Source organism: Macrobrachium nipponense, chromosome 30 (assembly GCF_015104395.2).
Source record: "Macrobrachium nipponense isolate FS-2020 chromosome 30, ASM1510439v2, whole genome shotgun sequence".
In the NCBI taxonomy this organism is placed as follows: Eukaryota; Metazoa; Arthropoda; class Malacostraca; order Decapoda; family Palaemonidae; genus Macrobrachium; species Macrobrachium nipponense.
Window position 1 is genome coordinate 38,828,199 of NC_087218.1, and position 11,660 is coordinate 38,839,858.

Here is an 11,660-nt window from a genome sequence, read left to right on the forward strand (position 1 = left end):
GAAGGTCTGCTCTGACGTTCTAGACTCCTGCGATAAATCTCGTCAGGATCCTGATTTGCCTTGCATCTGCCCACAGCAGAATCTCCCTCGCTAAGTAAAATAGAGGACGGGAGTGTGTACCTCCCTGATTCTTTAGGTACGCAAGGGCCGTGGTGTTGTCCGAGTTGACTTGAACAACTTTTTCTGCAACCTTTTGCTGGAAGAACTGTAGCGCCAGAAAACCGCCGCTAGTTCCTTCACATTGATGTGCCAGGACACCTGTTCCCCCCTCCAGGCGCCCTGACACTTCTTCCCCTCCTAGTGTTGCTCCCCATCCCGACACGGAGGCGTCGGAAAACAACACTAGGTCGTGGGGCTCAGAAGCTTTAGGGACAACCCCTCTCGAAACTTCCGAGGATCTAACCACCATCTTAGATGGTTTTTCACCGATTTGGTGATCATAAAGGTCGCATCCAGATCCTCTTTGACTCTCCATTCTTCTGCCAAGAAAAACTGGAGAGGCCTGAGGTGTAGTCTTCCCAGGGAAACAAACTTTTCCAGCGAGGAAATGGTCCCCAGCAGACTCATCCACTCCCTCGCCGAGCAAGCTTCCTTCCCCAGGAAGGCCGAAACTCTCTCTAAGCCTTGCAGCTGTCGTTCCTGGACGGAAACGCTCGAAAAGCCACTGAATCCATCTGAATCCCCAGACACACGATGGACTGTGTTGGGGTCAGATGCGACTTTTCGAGGTTGACCAGAAGTCCCAGGGACCTCGCCAAGGCTAACGTGAAGTGAAGGTCCTTCAACACCTCTCTTCTGACGATGCTCTGATAAGCCAATCGTCGAGATACAGGGACACTCTTATCCCTGCAGAATGTAACCATCTCGCTACGTTCTTCATGAGCATGGTAAATACCATCGGAGCCGTGCTTAATCCGAAACAAAGGGCTCGGAATTGCCAAACTTTGTCCTTTAACACAAACCTCAGAAACTTTCTTGAAAGAGGGTGGATAGGAACGTGAAAGTATGCGTCCTGTAGGTCCAAGGACACCATCCAGTCGCCCGGTCTCAAGGCTCCTAGAACCGACTGAGGCGTTTCCATCTTGAATTTTTTATTTTCTATGAAAGATTCAGCCTGCTCACGTCCAAGACTGGACGCCACCCCGACGACTGCTTTGGTACCAGGAAAAGACGTTGTAATATCCTGGTGACCCAGGTCTAAGACCTGTTCCACCGCTCTTTTCTTGATCATTTGATCTAAAAGATCGAAAGAATCTGACGTTTCTCCCCTTGATATGACGGGGAAAGATCTCTGGGAGTTGTGGATAGAGGAGGAGGGTCCAAAAAAGGGGATCTTGTACCCCTGTTCCACTATCTTGAGGGACCACGCATCTGTATCTCTCTCTCTCCACGCCCCCGCAAAGAACTTTAGCCTGGCTCCGACCGGCATCTGAAGGACTTGATTTTCATTTAGAGGATTTAGGCTTGAAGGAAGCTCTTCCTCTTGAAAGCCCTCTCCCTCGAGGAGCAGCTCTCGAGGGAGGAGCGCCACGAAAGGGTTTAACCTTCCTAGGTGGTCGTCCAAAAGAAGACGTAGTAGGGACTGCGGGACGTCTTGAAGACTGGGCCAAGAGGTCCTGGGTAGCCTTCTCCTGTAGGCTCACTGCCAGGTCCTTTACCATAGCCTGGGGGAAGAGATGGTTCGAAAGAGAAGCTCCGCTTTCTGCGTTGTAGAAACAGACCTAGCCGTAAAGTTGCAGAAAAGCGCTCTCTTCTTGAGAAAAGCAGTGCCGAAGTGAGACACTAACTCTTCCGAACCATCCCTGACGGCCTTGTCCATGCAGGATAACACATTGGACAGCTCCCCCAGACTAACGAGTCAGGACTCCTAGATTGAAGATCCAGGACTCCCAAGCACCAGTCTAGAAAGTTAAAGACCTCAAGAGTCCTTAACAGTCCTTTCATGTGATGATCAATCTCCGTTGGCGTCCATGAAATCTTAGCAGTCGATAAAAGGGACCTCTTCTGAGCATCGACCAGACTAGCAAAGTCCCCTTGGGAAGACGACGGGATCTTAACTCCTACTTCTCCTTTGGTCTCATACCAGATGCCGCCTTTCCCACTGAGTCTTGAAGGAGGAAGGGCGAAAGTCGACTTGCCCTGATCCTTCCGACGTTCCATCCAATCTTGCAACTTCTTAAAAGCCCTCTTGGTGGACAAAGAATTTAAGTTTCATTTCCACAAACTCCGTAACCTTGCAAGACTTAGATGACGAAAAAAAAGAAAACTGAGAGGGTGGAGACTTGGGAGCTGCAGGCTGGAACTTCTCTCCAAAAGACGAGCGTAACAGTCGAACCAGCACTTTGTAATCTGACACAGACGAAACCGAAGGCTGTTCCTCCTCAACTGAGTCCGCCGGACTACTAAGCTCTCCTTCCTCCCTAAGAGGCAAAGGAGATTGCACCTGGAGAGGGCGTGCGCCCAACGGGTCTAGCCTTCAACAAAGGCTTTCGAGGATTAAGTGTAGCAGCTTCTTCAAAGCGACCGACCTTCTGTCGATCCTTAGAGCTCGAAGAACGAAGAGCGTCTTGACCGCGCTGAGCGTCAAGAGAGGCTACTCTACTCGCTCTAGAGGAGCGTCCTTACGCTTCCCGCTAAAGCGTCTAGCTTTCCGCTTTCATAGCGTCCTTCTGGGCGCCTCTCGAAAGCCTTCCTCAAAAGGCAAAGCGTCTAGCAAAACGTCCCGACGAGCGTCCTCAAAAGCGTCCTGCCGAGCGTCCTCCAAGGCGTCCTGACGCGCGGGCTGATCAGGACATCGAGAGGGAAGAAAAGCGTCCTGTCCACGAGACTTCCTACCAGTAGAACGAGAACGAGGAAGCTCCGACTGAGAAGCAAGCGGAGACAGAGACAAACGAGGAGACAGAGAAGGGGACTGCCTTTTCCTCTTGACAGGCAGTCTGGCGTCCTTATACGCTTAGGCTCGACTGCTGCTGGGCGAGTCTTCTGAGCCATTAAAGCTGACAATTGGTCTTGAAGAGACACAAGAATATTCTTCGTTGGTGAAGAAACTAGAGGAGGTGAAGGGCTGAACCTGCGAGAAGACGAGGAGGGGCGAGGGGACGCCTCCTTCCTTCTCACAGGTACAGCTACCTGCCTCTCCGAAGCGCGAGATAAGCACTCTCAGCGTCGTCCTCAGATGACGTCCTACCTCTCTTCTGCGGAGGAAACGCGTAATACGACGCAGGTGAAGACCGCAACGATAACGGAGAGAGAGGACGTGAAGCGTCCTCCCTCGGAAAAGTCCTTTTCAACGGACGCGAGTCTCTCCGAGCGCTCCACCCCTTGCGCGGGGAGGGCGCCTCGGAGGACGAAAAAACAGTCCTTAAGGATGCGAGCCTGTGCACACTCCTTGGCAGCCTGGGAACTAACAACAGGTCCTGCCGAAGGGACGCCAGATCAGTGGGGAGCCCCCGTAACCCTCTTGCGGCTTTCGACATACCCACTCCCCGAGTCCTGGGAGTCCAATAGAGGTCTAGGCCTAGAGGCATTATGGGGCCGATCTGACGCCCCCTCCAAACAAAACTAGGGGCACGATCACACCACAACTTTTTACCGTTGAGACCGGTTTCTAAGGCCAACACTTTGGACTCTAGAGTGCGTAACAACTCTAGAATCAGAGAAAGGGCATTACCTTCTCGACACAGAATCAGGGCCCGCAGGCAACAACACAGGATTAGGTGAAGCAAATTCTACTGGTGTTAATACAGGTGAAATGTTACTTCCCTTACCTTGGAGGAAGCCCTCCTGATCCTATCGCGTTCCAATTTACGCCGATAGGACTCATACACCTTCCATCCATCATCGGTCAAACCTTTGCATTCATTGCACCGATCATCCAACAAACAAACATGCCCCCTACACCCCATACATACTGTGTGGGGATCTACCGATGATTTAGGTAGCCTCACCTTGCAATCACTCTTCACACACACTCTGAAACTCACTGAACTTGATCCAGACATCACGTTCACAGAAAAGCCAATCCAAAATAAAAAAAACAGTCCACTATCGCGTATGCCAATCAACAATCCAGAATCAATAACCAAAAGTCAATCCAGATACTTAGAACGAGTCAATCCAAAAATCCTAGGCGGAGGTCTGTAAACAGTTGTTTACCGACCGGCGACAGAAAAAATATGAATAGAAAATGGGAATGGTTCCTAATATCCGCTCCTCCCAGTCGGCGGGAATGGGTACTACCACCTGGCCGCCCACTGGCGTGTGCCGCGAGTTTTGAAATTCTGTCGGACTTCGGAGAATACAGCTATATATATATCTGTCAGGTAAGTTGCATGAACAAAATAACATTTTCCTTACGTCCGCGCGGTAACTCTTCCGAAAAAATCATACGTGCGATTGTGGTAATGTTTGCACCATTTTAAATTAGCCGTTACATAAAGTTTTATATATGGAAATGTGCGCAATTTCATGTAGAATAAAACGAAAAATAATTGAAGGTTGTAGCTTTTCTCATTTTCTAAATATTTGCATATAAATCACGATAAATAGAAAAAAAACCACGTTCGGTCAACTTTGACTCTACCGAAATGGTCGAAAAACGCAATTGTAAGCTAAAACTCTTAAATTTTAGTAATATTCAATCATTTACCTTCATTTTGCAACAAATTGGAAATCTCTAGCACAATATTTTGATTTATGGTGAATTTAAGGAAAAAACTTTCCTTCCCTCCGCGCGCGGATTCTCCGCCATAAATCTCCGAATTGCGTACATCGAATTCTCGGAAAATTTGCTCCGTTTCATATTAAGCATTTCATAGAGTTTTATATATGAAAATGTGCGCAATTTCATGTAAACAAAATAAAAAGAAAAATATTTGAAGGTTGTAGCTTTTCTCATTTTCGAATATTTGCATATAAATCACGATAAATAGATAAAAAAACCACGTTTGGTCAACTTTGACTCTACCGAAATGGTCGAAAAAAACGCAATTGTAAGCTAAACTCTTACAGTATCGTAATATTCATCATTTGTATTCATTTTGAACAAATTGGAAGTCTCTAGAACAATATTTAGATTTTACGGTGAATTTTTTAAAAAAACATTATTTTACGTCCGCGCGTTACGAATTCGTACATCATTTTGTGATAATATTTTTCCGGTGTTGCTTTTATTATATATCAAAATGATTGCAATTTAGTGTACAATACAACGAAAAAAAAGAAAGAAACTCGTAGCTTTTTACCAGTTTTTTGCACAGCGTGATTTTAATACAATTATGTATGAATTTTTTTTTTTTGCTACCATATATCGCATTATTTACATATGATAATGATATTATTTTTCATTTCTGTGACTGCATACTAAACTTCCGGCAATGAAAAAAAAAGGAGCCAAAAATGAACTCTTAATCTTCAAAACTAAGCGCGCTGTGATTTTTTGAAAAAATTATTTTTTCCGCTTCCACGCTCACTCAAAACTGGCTCCGGCATTCGGGGGAGTTTTTTATTTTTACCGCTTCGGCGTTTACCCTCTGTTTAAATCTTAAAATATGGCCTTAATTTCTATCTTTGGAGAAAATACTTACTTCGAAAGGAGAGTAGAGGTCTTGAGCTCCTGCTATCCCCACTAACAATTCATGACTGATGACCATCTCCGGTGTCAGGACGTGTTAATGTACTTTTTCGGAGGGTAGCCAAAACCGCGGTACTCGGTGAGTTGGCCAGTCCACTCGGTTGTTTACCCTAGGTATAGGCTACCTAGTAGGTAACTTCTTTGACCGGAGGATAGGTAGTAGTAGCTACTATACCTAGGTAGGTAGAAAATATAGTGTAGGGTCAAACATCACCGACTACCAACACTTATCACACTTGACGGGTCTTATTCACTCGATATTTAATTGGTGAAACAAGAATACAATTACAACTCTAAGCATTCCATTCAAAAGACTGAAGTTTCATCAACATAATGTGATATATGAAAGCCCCATACGAACTAAAACAAGCATGTGACGCTCTACGTAAAATATGTTTTCAAGGCAGTTTTGAATTCCAATATGGCGGCTACCGTGTGGATGGCAGGTTCTGGTCAGTGACGGACACCATCTTTCCCAGCCTTCCCAGCACTCATTTGAACAATGTTAGCGTATGTATGTAACGTTTATTGATTTTACTCAAGATTGCAGTTGTAATCAGCACAATAAAACAACATTTTGTTGCCTATATCACTGAAAGTATGAAACTTGTTATTCCCGGGGTCATGGTTTGAACTCAATTCATTTTTACCTTGTAATCGGTGGTTTTTATCCTTACTGCCATCACAACTGAAACTCCACAGTGCTTATTTGATTGTTACTATACACATTTTGGTCTCGATTCACTCCACATTGCACTTTAAACAAGTTGTTGTTCCTGGTTCCTAAGCGCGCGCCACAAACACAGTTACGAACAGCAGACGACGACACTGCAAAGTTTTATTCCCTAAATTGTTTACTTTACTCGTTATTTAGTTTAACTTTACTTTGTTATTTAAAAATTTTAATTTAATTCATGTCTATTATCCTTTTTTGCAACCAAATTACCCTGAAAAATTACAGATATTTCTAAAGTAGATACAATCCAATGTTTTTAACCTTGTCGTACATCTGGCTGCCGAAAACCATAGAGGAACAGACTATAGATAAGTGGATTATATATATTTTATTTTTTGCTTTTTTTTTAGCTAGCACTTTTCATTGATTTAAGTCTATATAAGTATTTTGATTTTTTTAAATAAACTGTAAGCCAGAAATAAATGTAACCTTTAATGTTTGCATGCTAAAAATGGCAAAATCATTGTTGCCACATTAGTGGAGCTTAACACATACGCCGATGCATTATTATAAACTGTTTCCATGAATTTAGTTGTCATAGGTATTGCCCAATAATGATAAAATTGCTAATATTTATGTATATATACTTTCAATACATAGTCTGATTTCACCAATTTCCACGTTTTGTGTAAGTCTTATACCCAGTTTGGAGGGTGAAAACATACCAATTGGCAACAGATACGAGTTCGTTATAGAAATATTGCCAAAATACGTGCTTGCACTGTCTCTGAAACCCATAGTAGGTATGCTGCTTAGTTGTCAATCAAGTTTTTTGTAATCAAGTATTTTTTGCAAGCTGGCTATTGTATAAATTTGTATTTTTCTCAATCAAAACATATGCCCCTTAATGCTAACTTTCCTCTTTTAACGACTTTCTGGTCATTGCAAATTCGGCCCCATTAATTTCTTATGGTGCAAAAACAGAAAGAGTCCCAGGGACCGAAATTGATTGCGTCACACTAGGCATTGCGTCACACTAAGGCTGTAACCCGGCAGTAAAACATCTTCATATATCCAAAAAATAACTAATAAAGATATATATGCGCATTACGATCATAACAATTACATGAAAAGCTGATAATCTGCATGAATAACTGGTAAACTGTTCTGCAAGAAAGTTGAGTAAAGCAATTACTTACAATAGGTACGAAAGTCAAAGACGTCGTGACGTCCATAATACAGGCCTTAAAACGTTCTAATTCCGAAAAATAATTACTTAAATTTCAGTCAAAATAGAGTTACTTTTTCAATAACGAATATTTTCAAATTAATCATCATAAATATGTAAAATATTGATGTTTTACTATTTATTTATTTAAAAATTGCCAAGAGCACGCTTCTCGTCATCTTCTACCCCAACAGCTGTTTACGCCTGGCTTGTTGTTGATGAGAAATCGTGTTTCGATTGTTGTGATAAAAGTGCTCCAGCGTCTGTGGGTACAAGTGGTGTGCGGATTTATCACAGGAAATGGTTAGTTTATTGACACAAGCTACTCCGTAAACATCGAGATGGCGTCAATCTCTAAATACCTCGAGTTGTAAGTAAAAATGTTGAACGCGTTTTGGTGAGGTTTCCACTACGTTTGAGACCGTTTTCAGTACCCTCTGTTTAATCTGTTTAAATCTTAAAATTTGGCCTTAATTTCTAACTTTGGGGAAAATACTTACTTCGAAAGGAGAGTAGAGGTCTTTAGCTCCGTTTCTCACCAACAACAAGTCGCGACTGATGCCCATCTCGGGTGTCAGGACGCGTTATAATGTACTTTTTCGGAGGGTGGCTTGCATTGATGGTAGCTGGCCTGCGTGGCCTGCTGTGATGATCTACCCTATTATCTGTACGGCAGGAAGTCTGAAATTGACGCATGCGTAATTCACTGCCGTACCAATATCTACCACGATCGGGATACGGCTGCCGTACCTAGGTAGGATATCCTGTGCCTAATTTTTAACTTTGGAGAAAATATTTTACTTCGAAAGGAGAGTAGAGGTCTTTAGCTCCGTTTCTCACCAACAACAAGTCGCGACTGATGCCTATCTCCGGTGTCAGGATGCGTTATAATGTACTTTTTCGGAGGGTTGCATGCATTGATCGTACATGACCTTCTGCAGGCCATGCGGTGTTTTACCTACAATGCAGTGCTTGTGAGATACCTAATTTGAACAATTTACCGAGTTACTTGTTAGGTACCTCTATAGCCGAAAACCGATTGTTAGGTCTAAGCCCCTATAAGGTAGTTAGTACTACCTAGTACTAGTCTACTAGGCTAGGTAGTAGGTCGACTTTGACAAATGGAAAAAGCTAATTTAGGCATAGCCAGCCAAACCTACAGTAGAACGGGCAGTGAAAGCTACACTCTAGGGTAACCTGTGGTATGAAAAAGCATAGATGACATGAAGAATTCATGAAATACCAGGAAAACAATTACCCAAACTCGTATGACACTGCCAGCACGTTTTCGTTTGTGATACGCGTACTTTGAAATGACAGTATACTAAGCAATTGATTATATACTGTTCAAGAGTGCTTGCGAGCAAAACAGACTGACTGGGAAACCTTTTTTAATTGAATATGAAATTATAACATTAAATTCTTAATAGATAAAAAAAATTATCCAAAACTTATTAGTGATTAGTCTACTTACATTAACAATAAAATGATCAAGATAATAACACCATTCAAGGTTTAGCTATCATCCAATCATTCCATGAAACGATGAACGATGTTTACATTCATGTGCTGATTGTGCTCTCAGGTATTGTTCACAGTGAAAAACTAACAGTATTGGAAGGTTAACATTTCCTTTCTCATATAGTTAAAACATCACTACACTTAGATGTGTATTAAGATGATAGTCATAGTCAAGCCACCTAATATTATAAAATTTAACACACCATTTTTAGAACTTTAATATAATCATACAGTAATTAGCGAATTTGAGACAAGCATGGGTTGCAAGTCTTATTTCCGAGTTATATTAGGAAACTTTGGAACATAAACTTCATGTAATAATTCAAAAAAAGCTTTTCATTTTCATGAATAATCCGTTATTATAAGTTAAAATCTTATTTAAAATCATTTGTATCTCATTATCTTCATATATTTTGACAAATCGTGTTTTAAACCCTTTACATAATTCATATTTACAAACAAAAACATTGGTGGTACAACCCGTAGTGGCGTAGTCAGGCTTCAGGGTGTTCGGTTATGGTCTGTCCGCATTAGTTTGGTACTGCTCAAGTATATCTATATGAACCATTAGCGAAACATGGAATCATTTTCTGCAGAAGATCGACTCAATGAAATATGGAAAGAAGGCAGAGAACTTGGACTAACAGATTCCGAGATCTGTCACTTGCTAACGACATCTGTACAGATCAAACAGCAAAATGAGTCCTTACAACTGCAAACTTTGTCTGATGACCAGGTGTCGTATGTGTCTGTGATAATAAAATCAGCGAAAGTCTTAACAAAAGTGATTTTTATTAGTGTTATATTTCTTGCAATATTTGGCGCCCTTTTATCAACGCATAATCCCACAAGAAAATTTGTGACGCGCCATATTCAGGATTTTATCTATCCAGTTATGACAGGGCTAAGACAATTGAGTCTACCTATTCTCAACAAATATCCAACGCTGTCTAGTTGGTATTCTGAAGAATGTTTGTTAGAAAATCCATTTTTTGACCAGGTTAATGTCGACTGCAGTATTTGCTCAAAAAATATGCAGCCAGAAATTGTATCTGATACAGAAAAATTCACAGAAATTTATTACAATAAAGGGAAATTTGTCATAATAAATCACGTTGGTATTAGTGTGTCTTGGAACCATATAGTCAGAAAAATAGACATTGCAAGTGAGGAGGAATTAGGTGCTTTGAAAGCCACCAGCATCCATATGCATAAGTACAGTAACCTGAAAGAGCATCTGTCAACTGAAGATGATCTCCCCAAAGACCTGCACATTGAATGGAAAGTCAACAGACTGAAAACTCTCCATGCCCTGAGAGAACTTTTACCGAGATTCGGTTTCATTCCCAGTGATACAGAAGTCTCATTGCATCATTTGGTATTTATAGATGGACCAGAACATAAACCGTATCCAATTCCAATTAGTGAATTTTCCAATGTTGTATTATTTCAAGGTGCAGGAAGTAGTGTCTTCACTTTAGAACCTTCAGCTCATTGCAAACATCATTGTCAAGCTGTGACTCTTACATTAAATGCTACTCAGATTTTATTTTTCAATTGGATATTTTGGAGACCTGTGCGATTGAGTGGTGATGGCATCTCCACATTGTTCTTAAGTTCATTTTATTAGGACAATTTTAATTTTCTCTTGGCATTATGAATTAGCCAACTGAGTAGGCTAGGCACAGGAACTTTTTAAAGCTGAACAGTATGAATGAGTGTTTGAACAAATTGACATACAATACCAATTAAGGTTTCATTCATTCAACATGATTCCCTGGTCATTAAAAAAGGTTAGTGGCTTTTGCACTAAGCCTACTTATTTTTGGAGGATTGCTTTTGATATATTTCATTGCATAAAAGGCTATACAGTATACAGTGTATGCATTTCTTGGAAATTATATATATAATATATATATATTTGTTTATTTATACGTATATTTATACGTACCGAGCGCTTTCGTGTTATTTCAACACATTTTCGAGGTACAATGCTAAAAACACAGAGAACATTTAACAAAGTAAACATAAAAACTGAAAAAATTGAAAACAAGTATTCAAAGTCCAGTTAAAACCAGGACAGCAGGTACAGAACAGTTCAACAGGTGATTAAAGAGAAACAACCCTACAAATCTCATTAACAACAAATGGGTCCAGTTTGTACATACCCTGGCTTACATTCATTAAGTCACTGTACAAACTGGACCCATTTGTTGTTAACGAGATTTGTAGGGTTGTTTCTTTTTAATCACCTGTTGAATGTTCTGTACCTGCTGTACTGGTTTTAATCAGACTTTGAATATATACTTGTTTTCAATTTTTTCATTTTTGTTTTTATGTTTGTCAGATGTTCTCTGTGTTTTTAGCATTTTACCTCGAAAATGTGTTGAAATAACACGAAACCGCTTGGTACTCCTTTTATTTTTCCTGGCCTTGGCTAAATATATTGTCACATGTATTTAGTGACATATAAGCATATATATATATATAATATATATATATATATATATATATATATATATATATAAATTCTTCTGTTAAAACAGGATATGTCTCAAGTATAAAAGACCTATTAAACCAGTATTATTTGTAAAGTGTACCAC

The 11,660-nt window shown here is 40.9% G+C and overlaps 2 protein-coding genes across 2 annotated transcripts in view; one reads left to right on the plus strand and one right to left on the minus strand.

The window, feature by feature from the left end:
* The window catches only part of LOC135202456 (uncharacterized), a 28,267-nt gene extending 19,355 nt beyond the window's left edge, over positions 1-8,912 (minus strand). Inside the window, 1 exon segment of the mRNA XM_064231856.1 lies at positions 8,795-8,912. The gene's annotated coding sequence lies outside the window, so the exon portion shown is untranslated.
* A 605-nt stretch (positions 8,913-9,517) lies between these two features.
* LOC135202458 (uncharacterized) lies at positions 9,518-11,125 on the plus strand. The gene has a single exon (XM_064231857.1). It carries the CDS (start codon positions 9,635-9,637, stop codon positions 10,685-10,687), a length of 1,053 nt encoding a protein of 350 aa, XP_064087927.1. The 5' UTR covers positions 9,518-9,634; the 3' UTR covers positions 10,688-11,125.
* The last annotated feature ends 535 nt before the right edge of the window (positions 11,126-11,660 follow it).